Consider the following 20,883-nt stretch of genomic DNA (forward strand, 5'->3'; position numbering starts at 1 on the left):
TGGCAGCTTGGGTTATGCAAAGTAATAATAATCATCAGATTCCCATTACTGAGTCCACTGAGCAGGATGGATACTAGACCCTATGTAAATGAACTGATATCATTATGTTCATCAGATTAACTATTGTGTGCAGCAGAGGGTTTGGGTGATCCTGGCACAGTCACGCTGTTAAGGCTCATCATCACCTACACGCAGAAACGACAACCGATGACTTTCCAAACAATTATATAGACTCCCTTCTGCAGCCTTCTGCATTACCCAGAGGGTCAGATGGGCCGTGGGCCGTTGGAAAACCCAGGCACTCTCCTGATCTGCGCCAAGAGATCAGGAGGTACCAAACAAAGACCGCTGAGAAGAAAGAGTCTCAGGACCGTGTACATAGGATGCAATCAAGACATTACAGGGGAAGTCTGCATATCTAGCATGCTATCTTGCCGATCACTTTGCTGCCAAACGGAACAGAAGAGTCTCAGGACCGTGTACATAGGATGCAATCAAGACATTACAGGGGAAGTCTGCATATTTAGCATGCTATCTTGCCGATCACTTTGCTGCCAAACGGAACAGAAAATTCATTTGTGTTATCAAAGAAGACAAGATAGGTTTGTCTCTGGCTGTATATGGGCCTATTCCAAAGACGTTTGAAAGTATCAATATTACAAGCAAAGCTCAGTGTGTTACAATGCAATCAGTCCTGTTTCACTTTTAATTGTTGCTTACACTATCAATCACAGGTTTGTCACTTTGATATAAAACGACCACACATATCTCCACCATCTACACATCCAAAAGCAAAAAGAAGACAGAAATGATAACAAATTGTCCATTCACATGCAAAATTTAATGAAACACATCACAATAATGATTTTTTATGCCAAGCAATTCCATCATACTAGGCATATAACAGATAAAAATATGATCCGACCATATAAACACAGAATTAGTATGCTTAACTACAATGTCAATGTCAGCAGACAAAGTCAATGAGGAATCACTGTGAAAATACACCAGGCTCACATGAACACATTGTCGATCACTACCTTCAACACAAGTAGATCAGGAAAATAAATAAGAACACTGTAAGCAGAAGAAATTAACATAATCATAGCATTGCAAGACATTCTACAAATTTCCTGGTTATTTCTTACATACATAACTGTCTTAACAAGAATTTGTCCTATTTTCCTGTATTCTATGTTAATCTTAACAATCTCTACTTATGTTATCAGCTAAAACTCATACAATTTAACATAACAGGGATAAACTGTCTACCATGTATATGAATAGGTCACCATGATAAAAATCTCCTGTAAATGTGTCTTGCCCTTTGTTACAAAGTCTTCATTTACGGAAATAGAATTCCATATATCAAACATCAGAAAAAAAATTAATCAACATATTTCCAAAATGTCCTGAAACTTTCACCATTTTAACATTCTGAAAATCATTTATTTTCTTGCTGAAATCTTTTCATATTTTTTCAGGTCATGTTTTTTAGATATTCTTGGGAAATTTCACACAAAAATACAATCATATTTCCAGTTATGAAACATGCCTAATGAGACAATAAATGCATTTTGAGCAGTTATACTGCTAAAAAATAGTTCTCAGTTGACATTAGTGAATATGTTTTATATACAAATGAAAATATGAGTCAAATACTTGAATCACTTCTGATATGAGAATGATGAAACTGTGAATGATACTATGCAAGCACTTTTGAAATAGAAATATTCATCGGACAAATCGCTGGTCCTCATCTTCGTTTTTGTATGGGTCTGGGTACTCTGTCAGGTCAAGGGTCAGCACGTTACTGATAACACAGTCTCCTTGCTGAAAAACAAAACAGATTCAAATTTACGATCTGAGCAAAAAGTGTCCAAATCTGAGCTCAGTTTCACGTCTTTAGCAACATTCCAGCAATATGACAGGGAACACTAGACATGTGCTTCACACATTGTAGCCATGGGAATCAAACCAGATCTTTACCATGATGAGCAATCACTCTAACCACTAGGCTACCCCATCGCCCCTCATCTCTCAGAAACACTGTCAGTAAATTTTAGCTATATGACTTTTATTTGCTAAGCATACTCAACTGAACAGTATGTCACTGTAATGAGTTGAAACAGTCACAAACTGCATGACAAGTGAGCCAGCAAATACACAGTAAACTTGTCATTCTGGTTACTCACAAGGGTGTGGATGTTCAGTGACTGTAGAGAGATTAGCTTACCACTGGGTATATACCGATGAGCGCATCAGCTCGGTTGTAGAACTCCTCCTTTAGGGAGATGACGATGCACTGGAAGTGAGTCTCTGACTGCTCCTGGATGTATGCCGCAACCTGGAGACAACAGAGTTCATAACAGTGGGAACACAGTCATGTGAGAACAATGGAGTAAGTCACATGACAACAGTGGGAGCTCTGTCATATGACAACAGTGGGAGAAGTCAGAGGACAATAGTAGGGACACAGTCACATGACACCAGTAGTAGTATAGTCAGGCGAGACACTTGCAAAGCAGTCTGGGGAAAACACAGAATACACAATGAACTTTAGAAGGTGTCATAAATCCATTTTAACTAACAGAAACAATCAAACACTGATTATGCTTGTGGACATGTGACTAAGAATTTGACTATTAATGAGACAAACGGCTTTCACATGCATCTACATTTTTTTCTGTTGTTTACTTCTTAAAAGGCCATATGCACATTTTATGCCTGACCCTTTAATTCCTGAAAAACAACTGCATTCAAAGTATCATCAGACCCCATGATGAACAGAACCTGTACCTTGCCAATGTTAGTGTTGTCTAAGGCAGCATCAATCTCATCCAGAACAAAGAATGGGGCAGGCTGGAAGCTGAAACCGGATAAAAACATCACTAGCATGTCTTGTTTTCAAAGAGAAAGTGACTTGGTTTTCACATTGCTTTGATTATTAACTGCCAAACCAGTCATATCATGCTGCACTTAGCAATATTAGAGCTATATGGCAGCAGTCAGTAAATAACTGAATCTGGACCAGACAATCCAGAGACTAACATCAAAAGCATTGCCCTACACAATTGGGATACGATGATATGTGTCTGTAGATGTATACCACTTGCATGAATCTCATCAGCTAAAGTGCTGCATGTCTACAATCGCGCTAGCACAGGTTTGGTGCAGACAAACCCCAAACCACAAAAACAAACCCCGGAAATCAGATTAAACCCATGATAGTGGATGTAAGGTGTGTCCAAAGGGATACATACAGCTGTACTGTGGAATGCATCACCTGAGACGTGTCCGTTTACAAATGTGTTGTTTCAGTAGAACAGTTTTCATCCTGTTCAAGGGACACAAGGTTTTAGACATTCTACACAGAAACTAACCTGTGAATGGCAAACAGCAGAGCGAGAGCAGCAACAGTTTTCTCTCCACCAGACAAGTTGTCCATGGGTCGGAAGCGTTTGCCTGGAGCGACACAGTTATAGTTGATTCCATCAAGGTATGGTTCTTCTGGGTTCTCCGGACCAAGGAAAGCCTGGGCACTCTGATTTCGGGCTAAAGACTGGACACAGACAAGTCACACTAATTTATGCACATCATGAAGTATTATATCACCAATTCGACCATACAAGACTTTGAGAATGTAGTAGACAGACTTAGACCAAGATTCTCACTGAGCCATGTTTAAAAGCTAAAGCAGATTCACATTTTAAACTGATTTACAGGGACTGAGATATTGACCCCAATTCTGCAGTCCAATGTTGGAATTCAAGTATTAATTCCTACAACTTCATCCTGTGAAAGAGCACGTTCGATATTTACTGTAGGCTAAACAGCTGTACACCATTAACTCATATGATGAACATTTCCTTACCTTGTAGATTTCATCTATTCTTGTGGCCACATGTTCAAAACATGTCATGAATCGGTCATACCGCTCTTTACGAACTTTTTCAAATACTTGTTTCGCCTTCTTTGCACGTTTTCTAGCATTTTCAAATTCTTCTGATGTTAAAACTAATCTTTCCTTAACACCATCTAACCTGAAACATGCGAAATTGACTGTCAGCAAAACTTAGAAATGAATGAAACAGTGCCACATTATGTATAAGTGCATCAAGCACACATAGATGGAGTCATTCAAGTACTGTTACTGTCAACGATGAAGAGACACTGTAACTTTTTCACGAAGACTATTAACTATTGGGAAGATTATGGGCTACAGGCTGAGCTATACTCACTTTTCCATAGCTTTCATATTGGGAGCATTTATTCGCTGTAGCGTTGCATTCATATCTGAACACGCTTTTGTTAACTGCTCTAAGCCCTTTTTGACTTCGTCAGGATGATCAAGCTGAAACAAAATACCACTGACAGTAAGTCGCACACAGGCTTAATGATCACATATACTCTAGGGGGTGCAAATGCATAAATCACTCACTGACATCGTATAAGTGAAACCCTGTCATTAAAACTGCTCATTTCAATCTTTAATTACCTTAAATCAACCTTTTTGACAACAGTGCACAATTCTCAACCACAAACGAAATTTCAACTGATCAGAGCAGCGCATCTCCGTGACGTGATAGTAGGTATAGATATGAGGGTCTATGCAGACTTCATCTACATTTCAGGGGGAAAACTATCTCATTTACAGGTTTGTACAGACCTGAAATCGCGACAGCTGTTGTGAAAAGTGAAAGCAATATGTTCTCACAATTTACTATCATTTAGTTTTGTCTCCTGCTTTGCCTAGTTTCCCAGTAACAACCCTTGTTTTCATAGACGATTCTGTCAAAATCACTTTTTTTCGCTAGGTTGTAATCCGTGTTATAAATCTACACGTTATTTGTCATCATTCACTTGATGCTCAGTAAATGAATTTATAACAGGTATATTTAGAGGTAACGCCACTTAGATTACCTAACAAAGGCCCCCATTTGGCATTTCTTGTGTCTGGATCTATCAAAGGATTAACAGATAACACGCTGATTGATTAATTACTTTTATGCGAATTTCATTACTTTTTTGCGGATTTAAATGGGGTATCTGTCAGAAGGTAGTGTTTATGTATGTACATTTACTAATCTATACTGAATACACTCTGTCTGCATATTTAACTACTAGTAAAAAGTAGTAGATTTTCTAACTTGATGAGAACAAACCATAATCTCAATAATTCTAACCGACTGTAGCCCGTGACTTCACGATTTTCAAAAATGCCGGCGCCTTGTCTGAGGATAAATGCTATTTAAGTTTGTTTTCACTGACTTACATAATCAAAATTACTTTTCACTGGTAGTAAAATATGTATATTATTGATGGACATTAGGATTTTACATGACATTGCTTATAACATAACAATTTCACTCTTGGAAACAAGGCCGGGGAAAATATAACATTACTCACAAAAATATTGTCACTTCGACCACAACCTCATTTCCAAGGAAGAAAGCATTATATTCATGCAAAATCCTTTTGGTCAGCAATGTGTAGTAAAAAGTCTTGATTTTATAAACTCGATGAAACTTGAACTCCATTTTCTATCCTGGAAGCGTGGGAGGGGGGCGAACCATCCGATTTAGTATTACCACACTCTTCCACAATGCTCGCTTCACACACACAAACAACCAATTTAAGCACAAACTATGGTGTTCGGTGGAAATCTGTGAATAGTGACACCATCACCCAACCCCCAGGAGCAATTGACGGCAACACAACAATTCAGCATGTCTTTGGTGACGTCGAGAAATCAGCAAAATGACGAGCTTCCTGTACGTTTTCTATACAACTCAAAATCATTCCTTCTATGACGTCACTGCAGGACTCTGGGGACAGGGTTACGTAACCAGTCTGTGGTTTTGTTTGCGGACGAAAGAGAAGCAGACAGTTTTTTAGCAACTTTTAAGCGCTTGGTATTAATTAATCACAACTTTTTTTAAAAAATAATGGTGTACTGTTTATGACTAACCAGAAGTCTTTCATATGCAGTGGTAAAAAAAGAGTACAAAAAACTTGAGAGTTTATTTGCTCTTTAGCAGTAATGTACCAACATTTCACATTTGTTATGTGTGCAATATCTTCCAAGGTATTTCCTACTCTTAACCCTACTCAGAGATTCTCATCCTGTCAAGTGACATAGCCATAAACATGTCAGTTGTACATGGGTATGTTGCCAGTAATTAAGAACAAGCAATTCAGTTAGCTGTTCTTGTGGAAGGTCTACTATTTGTACTGATATCTAGTGGTAATAGTTTTAAAAATGTTAAAACTGAGTGGGTGCCATCATACAATGTGATAATTGCACTAAGGTGATCCCAAGCCTTGATATAGACTTAAGACTTAAGTGTTAGGACTGAGGCTGCTTTGTACAACGCCACCTTCGACTTACAGATCATGGCTTGAAGCAACATGATTATGTAAAGCACTTTCATCAACTTCACTCACCTCTTTATGCTCATCATCAAGCTGAGAGTAGTCAATTTCTATCTGAGCCTCTCTCTCGTATATTGCCCTTGCACCCCGACTACTGTTGCTGTCTGTGGCGGTATCCTGGCTTCTGTCAGGCTGACTGGACGGGTCATTCTCCTGACTGATGTCATCCATTGTTCCCCGCCGCATTGGAATACGGACCGCATCCATCTACATCAACATATCATGTGATGGGAAGATTAATCATCTGATCACACGATGTGCATTCAAATGAGTGAGTTTAGTTTTGTGCCTTTTTTTTTCAGCAATATTTCATCTATATCAAAGCAGGAAACACCACCATTCACAACCGTACAAGTATACAAAAGTGAACTCTTGAGTGAGCTTATTTATCTTTCTTTGTCAGCAATGTTCCATCAGTAGATCACTCTTAGCATTCAGCTAACCCAAAGCTAACAACTTCATATTTGTGTTTGTCAGTGAAGCCTAAATAACTAACTGTTCCTGTGATTACCTTGCAGGTCTTGAGTAGACTGTGCCGGTCAGCTCTCTTCTGTTCCAGCTTTGTCTCCAGCACGGTGATAGCCTTCTGGACTGTGTTGATCTCTTTGTTTTGGTTCGCCATGCGTTTCTTGATGTCAGCCACAACACCCTCAATGTCATCAACCTCTGACTTCACTGTAAGGCGTTGCTGCTTTAACCTCTCCATGTTCTGCATCTCTTCATCAATAACCTACATGGACAACACATCTCATTTCAATATTTAGTATAAAGAAAAGTAATGAAATGGGATTCACACACTATGTTGGGAATCAAACCTAGACCCTTGGTGAGATGAAGGAATGCTTTAACCATAAGGCAACCACACCACCAGCAATGATTTTGCAAAGTTTAGGGACGGAGACAGACCATCATAACCATAGTGAAAGAACATGTCAAACGATAGATCATTTGTGACAAACAAAAATCATATCAGTTGATCCTGTCATAGAAAAGGGACATAACTTCTAATACAAACAGGGGATATCATGAAATTACCTATGCTGGTTTATTAAATTAATTCAATGTGTTGGACGATAAAGGTCTCTTCCTGGCCCACAGCATTCTTTAACTATAAAAGCAACCAGGTGATATTACTCTGTACAACATATTTGAACAAACCTGCAGGGGTTTGAAAAGAGTACTCCTTGGGGTACTTGAAAGCATCTAAATGTCCATTTCAAATTCCTACAACAGTCGTAACAATATTTTTCAGTAAAATATTTACAAAACAAAACTGTTTTCGTCTTGTAAGACAACCCCTACAGGGCCCCACCAGGCCCCACAGCCAAGAGCAGGTAACTCTAAGCATGAACTTCGTCCTCACTTTTCATGCTGTCGTGAACAAGTTCAGACATCTGCATGGTCTCTCTCAAATTTTCGTACCGACAGAATTATGAGCAATAATGAAGCAAATACTGAAGACCTGAGAACCATCACCACTGATTTGAGCGGTCCCCATTTTATTGAAAACTGAACTGACTTGAGTCTCTCCACACTGTATATGCAACTGTGTCATCCTGCTGACCGTTTCAGACATACAATACTGTAGCAGGGATACCTACCTTCATGTGTTTGTTCTCTTCATTCTTGACCTTGTCAAGCTCCTTCTCATCCTGCTGCACTGTCTTCTCCCACTTCAGCACATTCTCTGTTGAATATCAGAATCAATCATCAATTCATAGCAAGATAATCTTTAAAGATAAGGACAAACTTTATACACCAACAACTTCTTTATTCAGGTGATGTGACCTTTAGAAACAGATTCTTGCCTCGTCAAGCAGGCATGAAAAGAGTTTGCTAAATAGAGGTCCTCCCCGTGTTGGACAATGTCCACTCACCCCATGTGTCTCTGGACCTCTCAAAGTCAATCTGATTGGTCAGCCGGAAACGCTGGTTTTCAAACTCAAGCTTCTTCTTGGCTCGGTCCTGCTGAACTCTCAGTTCACGCTCCTCATATTGTCTGCATTACAAACAGTTAAATTAATACTAATATACTAACTCACTCAGAAGGAAGAGGTGTGAGAGAGGAGGATATGCACATATAATAACTGACACTACATTAAGAGTATGAATATGTGTCTTTTACTGCAGCAGGAACATAAACAGGACCATGCTCACTGATAGCTGTAAAAATTGGCAACAATTACCATATCTGTACACAAGCACACAGTCAAATGGGTAATATACTACAGGCTTTCTGATAAGCCAAGAGCTGAGACAACCGCATATACTGACCACCTCCTCCACATGTAAGTCAGCTTTTCAGATGAGCTCACCTGAGACCAGGTCGAAGCACGAAGTCACAAATCCGTGACAATATCTCCATCACTAACCTGATATTGGCAACTCCAATCTGCTGACAGAAAACAGCAAACACTTCATCTTCCACTCGGTTCATCTTGTCCTTCAGCTGCTTAATGTGATCTCCTCGCTCTCCCATCCTGCGATCAATCTCTGACATACGAACCTAACACAGAAATCTCCATTTAGAAACCACAGCATTAATCAGTAATTACATGGGTAAATGAAAAGTAAATGATAACCAAACTACAAAAACACCAACACATCCAAGTTTCAAGTGAGTGACAGTGGAGCCTCACTAGGGATGTTACAACTATACCCCTGGATGTATCATGTGTATCTCTATTTCACACATATCATGACATACCTAGTCATTACACAGACACACAGATAAACCATAAACATTAAGAACTGTAATTAGCCTATATATTTAAAAATGGAGGGACTGTGCCTGTTATAATCAATATGCTGACCACCTTAGTGCAATTCATTCTTGTTATTTAAAAGATTTGCAAACCTGAACATGTCGCTACTACTCTACAGTTTCTATTGGATCACATTGTCATTACAACAAGAGACAGAGCAATAAAATCCAACACTTACATCAAAGCCTTGCAGATTTTGCTGAACTTTTGCCAGGTCCTTCTCAATATGTTGCAACAGTTTGGTTTGCTGCAAAAATAAAAACAAAAGGAATGAGTGCCTTTGAAATGATTTCAAATAATTAAATTCATGATCCATAATCACAACATTTATTATCACTAAGGGACATACCAAGCAGGTCAAAAACAGGCAGCTGAAACAACATCAGATGCTAAAACCAGTGTTTTACCATGGTATTTACTAATCAACTAATTAATATTTAACATGTCACAATGCATATCTTGTAAAACCTAGGAACATACAATTTTCAATTTTCATCAATACTTATTAGGTGGTAACAACAATTTCTGTGCCATTTTCACAAACCATTCTCTGCTACCATTGATAAATCTATATTTCAATCTCACACGTGGTACGCCCTTGCACCAGGCACTGACATTCCCCAAGAAAAACAATATGGCTTCCTCTCAGAAAATTCGCTCACTTCCAAAGATCATCATGATGGTTTCAAACCAATTTACAGTAAAGATTACGATGACAAAGTACTTCATGGACAATTAATTGATGCTGTTGTCTGTTCAGCACAAAGGAATCAACAATGGAACAATCTGATGATCGATCAAATCAGCAACCACGTGGGCATGTTGACACGGAATCAACCACAACACAGGATAACCCATTGAGTCAACAAGCATAGGCTGCTGAGGACCCGTCTTAACCCAAGCCATTCCCTTTACTACAGAAACCACCAAAGCTGAACTGACCGTGTTGTCCCTGTCGGTGATGGAGTACTTCAGCCTGGTTTCCAGGCCTTTGATCTGGGACCTGATGGTGTTCAGCTCAGACTCCTTTCTCTTCCTTTTAATGTGCTCCTTCAGCTCCTCTGACAGCTTCTCCTTGCGAGACTTCAGCTGATTCAGCATTTTTTCATCCCATCGCCGAGCCTTGGCTCGCAGGTCACTGTGTAGACAAACACAGGTCAGAAACAGTAGCAATGTTGAGCATCTCAAAAAATGTAACAAAGGTATACCCAACATATCCCTCAAAGAGCAATCATGCTTCCAAACAATTCCTGTATAATTTCATGAGCCCCAAATAAATTTACCACTGATTTGAGTAAGACACTGAACTGTATTTCTTCATTCATTACTTGGCAGGTAATGTGTATTATTTGCAGCAAAGTGTTTATTATGTTTTTTCATGACAGTCTGCCATATAACACCACTTTACCTTGCACCACCAGAGATGATACCAGACTTCTGAAACAGTGTTCCATCCAAGGCTACAGACTGAAAAGAAAGGAGATGAAAATAAAGTCGTAGTAATTTTTACAAACAAAAGCAACTATAAAGATTTGCAGAATACTTAATATATTCTGCTACCAAGCAGTATGAAAGAGGTCAGTTCCCTATATGCCAGGACCAGTACCCACCTTATGTCTCTCCTGTCCTCCGAAGGCCACTCTCCTGGCATCATCTACGGTCTCAGCAACCAGGGCATTTCCACAGGCAAACTGAAGAGCCTTCTTTATAGCCGGTGGGTCAAACCGGATCACATCAATAATCAGTTTCACATTCTTCGGTTCACGAATATCTCTGGAGAGCGGATAAACAAACACTAGTTATCAACACACATACTCGTTTCATGTTTTGCACTCAACATACGAAAAAAAATATTCACTTTCCTTTTTGAACTGCAATTGCTAGGTTGACAAAAAATCTATATTAAACTGTTTGTCTCAGATAATGTGCTCCTTGAAAGGTAAAATGTAGATTGGGGTTTCCATTTTGAAGCCTCACAAGTAGAACATAAGTGAGAGAGCATGGTCTTACACCTCTTTTAGCAATATTCCATCAACATCACAGCAGGAGACACCAGGAACGAGGTACACACATTGTATGCATGCAGGGGATCAAACCAGGGTCTGCAGCATAATGAGAAGATTCTCTAACCATAAGGCTACCCCACTGCCCCTAGTAGAATTTAGAAAAGGTTGATGTGGACCAATTATAAAAACCATCCTAAAAGGTTTACCTGAGTTTCTCATTGACAGGTTTGACATCCAAATAGTCGAGGGGCAGGAATGTTTCAGGGTCGATACGCTGCTCTTTCATGTACTGGATACAGTCCTTGGCCGTCTTCTCAGTGTCACACACAATGGCATCCATGTACTTTCCAAGCACCTTGGTGATGGCCACCTGGTACTTCTTGTGACTGGGCTCACAGAGATCAATCAATCGCCCATGCTGTAGAGAGAACAGTTCAATTGGGTGAGCATGGTTTAACACAGGTTTAATCAATATTCCACAAATATCATAGCAGGGTACGCCAGTTATTGGCTTCACACATTGTACCTACTGTGAAGAACAAAAAACAACAACCTTGATTTCAGTACAGCAAACAAGTGCTAATCCCACTTCTTAAACCACCATCTTCAAACTAAAGGACTCAATGAACTAAACATATAACTCTAGCAAGAATGCCTAGTGTGCTTCTGGAACATATACAAGAAACTCTATGAAAGTGTCTTGTATTAGAGAACGGCCAATATGTTCAGGACTAACCACTGCAATTACTGAAAGATTTTCCTTACCACTCCCGGGAACAGACGTTTGAGATTCTCCTTCAGCTCCGCCTTCTTGATGGCTCGGGCAGATTCGTGTTTATCCACCTAGGAGGGGAGATAATTTAGTCAATGACATAACGCCAGTAATGTATTTCCTTCCTACATAAGGACATCTATTTGAACAATGCTTCTACTAACCAGAGCTTAATGGATGCATGACATCTTTCATTAAAATAGGCTGTGAAGAGACAGCATTATCTATAAAAGTGCCTTCCTGTGACAAGAAAATTGGTCACTGACTGAATATGTTGTATTCAGTCTGTGCAACCAGCTCACCTTCGCCTCTCCCAGCTCCTGCATGATCTGTGCCAAGTCATCGTTGATCTCGGCGATGCGGATGTTGGCACCATCCACTTCCTCAGACAGTTCCTGCTCCACACGCCGTTGCTCAGCCACAGCCTGGGTGCTTGTTCTGAGACACATCAAATCAAGGGTTAAAGTCAGCCACACTGGGACACTACAGGATGTGCATTTTATCCTGCATTCATATACAGTCTAGCTTTGACACAGGTATCAAGTAAAATTTTAGAAGGAACAGTATGAAGGAAAACAGAATTGGTGAAATACATTGAAAGAATAAATAAGCTGAAATCCCTTTGTCAACTTACTGTTTGAACATGCATGAATCAAATTTAGAGTGGCATATATAGATGATACTAAACGACCTTCTGTGTAATATCATTTTCATAAATGAGTTAATGATTTGGTATCAGACAAGCAAAAGCGAGTTTGATACTAAATCTTCCATGAGTTTAATAAAAATGGTATATCACAGAAGCGAGTTTAGTATTCTGTTAATTACTCGCCAACATTAATTGGCAGAAACTGCAGCGAAATTGCCTACAATGTAATGACTCTCAGCTTTCCCCCCCGAGTCAAGTAAGGTCTAGTAAAATTCTGACAGTGACATTAGCATTGTGACATCACAACTTTGAACCATTTTGACGCCATAAGTCAAGCGTTATTACACAAGTGTAATATTGCTGTAAAAATATGACACTGCAGTATCTTCAACGGACGAGTAATAGTTGGTGCAATGTATAAGAGTTCTATGGAGTTCTTCATTACATAATATGTAACATTTTGGAGTAGGTGTTAACACTGTTATCAAGCCAGTGATATCACTGGATAATGGTGTCAGCACCTACACTGACATGTAGCATGTACCGACAAAAAGATGTTGTATATCCATGGACTATCCCCTTACTAATCACATCCTATTCAATTTAGTCAACTCTTGCAACAAGGAAAGGTACAGAGGCACACGGAATCCGAATGATGGATTCAGTCGAGGTTGCGCTGATAACAGTCCTCACCTGATATATTCGGAGAGCTTGTCCACTCTCTTCCTGTTCTCCTCCATCTCCTGTTCTTTCTGTTTGATCTGCGACTCCATCTCGTTCTTACGCCGGACCTCGTTGTCATACTTGTCCTGATCCGACTTCTGTTCCCTGTTGATGGACTCCAGTTCCTGCATAGCTCGGGCAGCTCTCTTCCCTGCCTCCTCCTTCAATCGGTGGTACTCACTCACCTGAACAGATTTTTAAAATAATGATGAGGCAATGTCACTCATAATTGTTAGCCTAAGTTGTCTGAAAACCATACAATGATAGAGGAGATGTGCCTTATTATGAAATATACATACACCAAATATAATTATGAAGATATAAACACCTTAGAAAATCAACAAAACAATTGTTTGAAATTTACATGTCACTTAGACATCCCTCCATCTCACAACAGACACAATACTTAAGTCTTATCTCTGTTGTAGAAAGCGTGTAGTACTTGTGTAGCTACTGGGTTTGTATTAATTGGTTTAGTGCAGATTTTGCTTATTCCATACCCTGAACACAAAAGGGTGGATATGATTGTCTTGTGCCTACCTGTGCATCTTCCAGCTGGAGTGATCTCCCTTGAGACTGAGATTCTTCAAGGATTTGATCTTCGAATTCTTGTTTCTTCTTCTCTATATCATTTAACTCTTCTTCCAGTGCACTGATCTAAAATAGCCAAATAATATCTCCTCATACCCATTCATAAAATCTAATTATGTGTTTTCACAACAAACATTGAATGACATCAATTGTTCTACAGGAAAGTTTCTGAACCATTATCCGGACGACATAGTTGAAAAATGAGCATCAAGTCTGAAACTCAAATACATACTTCCTGTTCATGGTTGTCGTGGGTCTTTCTAGCAGACTTCAGAGACTTCCTGAAAGAGAAAAGAAAATGTTTTAAATTTTTCCCACACTACCACTAACTGTGGTTTTCCTGATAACCGACACTGACAGCCATACATCAGATTCTAAAAGTGTTTCGGTTGTAACATAGCATGTCATTTTGACGTGGGAGGAACACGCCAACTGCTGCACACTTTGAGACATCCATCAATAACTGTATCCACAATTCCATAAAGACAGATCTGGAGTGGGAGCCTTGACAATGCATTTCCCGTCTGATCTAGGGCAGCAACTTTGCTGATAGCATCCTTATGTACCAAATAGCTGAACGATCTACACCACTACCTGATAAAGCCATCTAAAACAAACCTTTGGTCAAACCTACGGTCAAACCTATGGTCAGCACCATTGTTTCAATACATAAAAGATGACAAAAGGCATAATACATTTGATTACCTTATGACATGGAATCAAGGACAGTGAAACATTCTCATTAACATTCTAAAGGTAAATGGAATATTATCTATGACATTTTATTAACAACTTACTTAGCTCCTTCCAGTTTCTTAATCATGTGAGCTGTCTTTTCCTTTGACTTTATATACTGAGGACGTTTCTTGTTCAGCTCAACTTCCTGCAATCAAGAAGAGTGAAACATAAAATTGTGTTGCCAAAAGGACATACATTGCAGAAGTTGCAATCAAAACATATTTGTGAAAATAAACACAAATAAACCACTGAAATTTGGTATGAACTTTGAGAAATTGACAACAATCACAAACAATTTGAACAATCAAAACAAGGGGATAATGACATACAAATGACACAATCTTTTTACTAACAAAATATTAAATAGGCTCTAAACATAAAACTGTACATCTGATGGCGTGTTACAACATAACCAGTAAGCAATGGCACTTGCATACACTTATAAAAAATAAATGTCAAGCTTTAACCTAGATCAGTAATGACCCAGTACAGTTTGATAGTAAAGCCTTTTCTGCAAATCGACCCGTGAAGATCTAGGTTATAACTGACCTTCAGTAACCCATGCTTGTTGCAAGATAAGACTAACATTGTCTGTTCCAGACTCAATTATTTACAAACACCTGTCATGCAGCTGGAATGTTGCAGAGTGCGGCATTGAACTACAACTAAACAACCAACCCGTTTCAGTTGAACTTTGGTGAAGGTCATGACATGGCTTTCTACTTCATCATCACGATATAATGTCCAGAGACCGCCTTAATGTAGTTCATTGAACAAGATCATAGCTATGTGATTCTGTATACTCTGTGCTTGTCACGATGAAGTACTTTTTTGACTAAGGAAAGCAGTTTTGATAGAGTATACCACCATATGAATTATCACTCTGTGGATCTATTACTAAAATTTATCTCTTACTGATTCCTTCATCTGCTGGTCAATCTTGGTGAGCTCTCGGCTGAGTTTCCCCTGTTCTTTCTTCTTTTCCTTGACTTCATCTTCGATTCGATCACGTTTCCGGTTTTCCTTTTCAAGAGCATGTGTCTTCTTGTTCAACTCATCGGAGATTTCATCGATGTCTCTTTCATTATGATACAACTTGAAAAGCTGAAGTTCCAGCTGTTTCTCAACCTGCACAACAAGTATCATTCAGCTTGTCAGAGGAAGCAACACTTCTCAACATAAAGGCACTTATCTGAACATAGTGAGATATTAATTAACACCCAGCAGGTTCTGACACCTAAGGGAAACAACTCTTGACATTAGGATGGTAACAATTTGAGTTCAACAAGGGATAGATGGACATGAATCATACAATTTACAACTGGATGAGATGATCTAGTGCCTTTCTGTATAGGATTTCAAGAAATAAAAGTCGGACAACTGGTATTCTACACTGCGTACTTCGTGTATCCCTCTGATAAGCAGTCTAGATTACAGTTGTCCCAACTTTCATTTTGTGGAGCGGGTTAGACGGCTGACTGTGTGTGCTGGCGATTAGGTGCCTGAGTCTGAGGGTTCAAGGCCCAGATTGGACTCAACCAAAACAGTACTAGAATTTGTACTTTACTGAGAAAGTGAAATCCCAAATATGACATATTTTGCAACACAACTAAGGTTGATAACTATGCATAGGTCTAAGACTGAGACATCCCTGCCCAATGAGATTGACTGAAATAATGAACTACCATGTTTGTTGCTTTCATTGATTATGAACACACAGTACATGTCTACAGAAACAACTCACCAACTGGTCCTTCAATCTCTGGTATCTTTCAGCTTCATCCTTCTCCATCTTGGCTTCCTTCTTTTCCGCAGCAATTCCCTTCTTCTTGTGATAGTTGAACTGTGTATCTTCCTCAGCCTTCAGCATTTCAGCCTTGGCTTTGTCATAATCCTCCTTCAACTCCCCAGACCTGACAAACACAAAGAAATACTTATCTCAAATAATCCCTAACTTTCTCATATAAATCTTATCCAAAAAAGACAATAATTAATGGTGAGTGGTATTGATCTGAATTTTGTATTGCAATTATTGCTGCACTGATCCATGTATATCACTGTGAACCACAATATATATTTTGTGTGTTCTTTCAACTATTGTTTGTCTCTCCTATTGTCCTAAACGAGTTCAAATATGTTCTTTTGTTCACAGTTGCTATGGAGAAAATAAATGTGAAATGTACACACTGTAAGAAGGAAACTTGCCACAAATAGTCTTGTGTGTTGAACCATAGGAATCAGTTGCCAAATTGTCAACATCATGATCTCAGTTTAGTCTGTCATGCTTTTAAAAATATTCCCAATGGGTAAAAATATTTATGATCTTGAAAACATAACATACCAGTTTTTTCCAAACACATTTTGATATGAATCTTTTATATGAAACCTTGATATGTTGGCAATGGTAACAACACATACCTCTCATGACTAACCTCCCACAAAATACGTAAAGTAATACATCAACATCCCTCAAAGATGTACCTGCTTATTTCCTCGAACATCTGTGTTCTCTCCTTTGCATTCTTCATAGCAATACTTTCAACAGTTCCTTGGAAGACCAGGAAGTTCTTGGACTTGACCAACACGCCTATCTTCCCCAGCGCCGCAGCATATTCCTGGCTGGACACAGTCTGAAGACATACAAAGAATGGGTCAGCATCACCAATCTAATTGATTCTTATCATAACTAAAACTGCCGAATACTTAATAATATAGACAATCCAAGGGATAAATCTGGCTCAGAAATGATATGAGCTAAATTGTCACATGGGACCAACAACATGAAATTTCATTTGTAGTCTTCAAAAATTTAATAATGAATGATATGACTTCGGTACCAGATGCTTTTTGAGAGGCATAATGTTGCAGAACACAACTTCTGAAAGCGAACTCTGTACAGCATCGCACAGTGCATAAACAACACGTTACTGCAAGGTTCAGAATTTATCATACTCCTTGCAGCGCAGCTTGTTTTTATACAACACTGAGTAACGATGTTTGAATTTCCTATCAAAGTTATGTTTCAAAGATTAAACATAGGTAGAAAGCGATGGGATTATCTTTGACAGAACAAAATAACAACAAAGCCTTTCTCAATAAAACAGATTTAAACACTTTATTGCCTAGGTAAGCAGGATGCGATTTTAAATTGCTGCAGATAAATTTCAGTTCGATTTTATAGTAACTGATGTGAGAAAATTGTGATATCATGGCCCAAGTCAATCCCTGCAATCCTCATATCAGAATGAGTAAATCAGTTACATTAACACAAAATAACAGCTTGCCTGTTGGTTGTCTATTGCCCATATTGGGATAAGTTCTCCCATGACTAAACAAGAAACAGCAAACTATAGACAAGTCTATTATATTTGTTACCTTCCCATTGATCTTGTGATCAGAGGAGTTCCCATGTATAATTCTTGTGAAGCTGGTCTCCTTATCTGTTTCTGGGTCATAGTACACTGCCATGACACTTGCACGGTTTGATGCCGGCTGCCCAATAGGAGCACCATGGATTAGATCCTGGAATACCCAAACAGTAAGAGATAAACATGATGACAGATGTGACAATCTATTAGTTACATCCATGCAAACAGAATGTGGAGTTTATTGCAGATATTATATTTATAATGTGTAAATCTTGCATCCATAAACATGATCTTGATGATAAATAAAGTCACGCTTTTCCATCTGAATATCAAGTTCATGTTCTCAGAGTATTTTTCTTGAACTGAAAATCTACAGCGTATTTGTCCCTTCATCGTGTAAAGGAAGGGGGCAGGGGGCAGGGGGTGTGTGTAACCTCAAGTGAATAAAGAACAACAAACAATACAAAATTCCCTTTCAATATATAGCTTTTTACACATGGTTTTTGAAAAGTAGGTGGAGATGAAATTACTTTGTATGACAGTTTGTGCTATGCTGTTATTTAAGGGGGGCGATTTGATAATTATCGCTGCCAATAGTGAAATCGAGCATCCAAGAATAGACAGTGTGTGTCACTCCTTCCATGTGCATAGAACATGTTGATGGCGGGCTGTTATACCTGAATGTTCTTATCATGACAAACTTTCAACTCTATCAATATATGCTAAATGTAAAAACACTGTCACAACATGTCTAAGACATTTAGGAATAGTTGCTTAATATCATGCTTAAGTCTTACCCCAAGCCGTTTGACTCTTAAATTGGATGTTTTTTCTCCAAGCACAAAACTGATGGCATCCATCAAGTTGGATTTACCTGCAAATATAAAACACAAATCATCACTAATCAGCACATATCTGCATGTCTGTAGTGTTACGAACCAAAATCACCAAGACATAGTTTGTCTTGAAGCATGGTTCATAAGTGTGACAACAATGCATCAATCCTTTTGTCAATCAAATGGTATTTACATACAATCAATGTGAATGTGTTGATCACACATTCTTTCATCATGTTTATACCTGATCATGTGACTATAACCTTCTGTTGCCTAAAAGGCAGCTTGGGTTATCTGGGGTAATAATAATCAAATTCTGATTCAGTGATGGAGTGAGTTTTGTTTTACACTGCATTCAGCAAAATTCCAGCTACATGGTAGTTGTTTGTAAATAATTGAGTCTGGACCATACAATCCAGAGATAAACAGCAGGAGCATCGATCTGTGCAATGGGGAACCAATGACATGTGTCAACCAAGTCAGTGAGTCTGATCACCCGATCCTGTCACCTCTTACGGCAAGCATGGGTTGCTGTGAGGGCCTATTCTACCCTGAACATTCATGGGTCTCTGATTAACATGATCAAGCATCTCACTTGGCATTTGAAGACTGGGCAATATAAAAGTTGACTCAATTTTATTATCATTTGAAAAAAGCAGAACAATGAATTAACATCTCCAGTATTATTATATTTACTATTCAAGTATTTCTATCAAAGAAATAAATCCTTTTAATATGTCCACAATAATTACCATTACTGTTTACTAATATAGGGATACTTATATAGCACTTTAGACGTATAATTCATCCCACATGCATGCTCAAAGCTCTTCTTTGCTTTTCCCTCAATCATAAGATACCAATCACAGCAGCACAACATATTACCGATTTCAACTCATCAGGGAGCATCTAATTCATGCAGCCATGAGTTACAAATGCATGTAAACATGTAAGGATAAGAGGTTACTACTGACCCATTTGATTAATGGGAGTTTTCACAATAAAAGTTGTTCTTAATGTTACAGTTGAATTAATACTTAACCATGTTGCATTACTCTGTACGACATGCAATCATTAGCTGATAGGGAGACGTGGATAATCAATAATATTTATGAAACATTATCAATATAATGTCAGAGTTTAGGGTGGTATAAAAATAACAAAACGATTGCTTTAATAACATTTCTAACAATTGCACTATATTCCTGAGGTGATGCGAACCAAAAGTGGGAGGGGTCAACGCCCGAGAACTCGGCACAATTGGTTGCTCATAATTCACTTCTGTTAATCTAAACATCCAAAACACAATCTAATGACGACAAATAGCAAACAAGTCTTTAATTCCAACATGCTCCTTTGATTCTCGGTCAATATATGTCCAATCACAATAGAAATGTCGATCCAAACAATGTTTGTTTACATCATGTCGACGTAATATTTCCATGTAAATGCCACCGAAATGCGCGAAGTCTGGAGATTCAAAGGGAAGATACGTTGAGTAAAGAAATGCATTTGTCATGCTGCAACCACAGTAGTATGTAATTAGAAATCATAAAGCTGAACAACAGGTTCAAGATTTAGTACCTGAGCCATTTGGTCCAATGATTGCACTAAACCGCTTGAAGGGGCCAATGCGTTGTAACCCCTTATAGGACTTGAAGTTATCCGCTTCGATGTATTTGAGGTATCCAGGCATTTTAATTGTAGTGGAAGGAAGCAACCGAATATGAGATTATCTGCAATCGCAGCTGGTATTTTTGCGTAGAAGTCAAAATGTAAACAAAGTCATTCCAATGTAGGCCATTATCATGGACGACAAATTTTAGCGCGAATAGATGGCGCTTCGTGCGAGATAATCGAACGTTCTCGCGAGATTGAGTCGGTGAACGAGGATTGTGTTTTGATTTGTTAATAATAATAATTTAGTTTATATGTCCTATAAGAAGACTTGAAATTAAAACCCCATTGATATGTGAATACAGGTCACGTAGATATATGTC

The 20,883-nt window shown here is 38.6% G+C and overlaps 1 protein-coding gene across 1 annotated transcript; it reads right to left on the reverse strand.

Moving 5' to 3' along the window:
• Positions 1-826: 826 nt before the first annotated feature.
• LOC137297412 (structural maintenance of chromosomes protein 1A-like) lies at positions 827-20,740 on the reverse strand. The gene is made up of 28 exons (XM_067829418.1): positions 20,468-20,740; positions 18,845-18,921; positions 18,055-18,201; positions 17,161-17,309; positions 16,424-16,592; positions 15,595-15,807; positions 14,739-14,824; positions 14,174-14,222; positions 13,891-14,007; positions 13,321-13,535; positions 12,281-12,416; positions 11,972-12,049; positions 11,413-11,624; positions 10,811-10,973; positions 10,609-10,667; positions 10,143-10,338; positions 9,379-9,447; positions 8,808-8,941; positions 8,313-8,434; positions 8,037-8,122; positions 6,947-7,165; positions 6,448-6,642; positions 4,242-4,354; positions 3,875-4,043; positions 3,384-3,562; positions 2,800-2,869; positions 2,237-2,347; positions 827-1,833 (listed from the first exon to the last, which is right to left on the reverse strand). The coding sequence occupies exons 1-28, from the start codon at positions 20,577-20,579 to the stop codon at positions 1,735-1,737; spliced, it is 3,744 nt and encodes a 1,247-aa protein (XP_067685519.1). The 5' UTR covers positions 20,580-20,740; the 3' UTR covers positions 827-1,734.
• Positions 20,741-20,883: the final 143 nt, after the last annotated feature.

The sequence above is a fragment of the Haliotis asinina genome, chromosome 9 (genome assembly GCF_037392515.1).
Source record: "Haliotis asinina isolate JCU_RB_2024 chromosome 9, JCU_Hal_asi_v2, whole genome shotgun sequence".
Lineage (NCBI taxonomy): Eukaryota > Metazoa > Mollusca > Gastropoda > Lepetellida > Haliotidae > Haliotis > Haliotis asinina.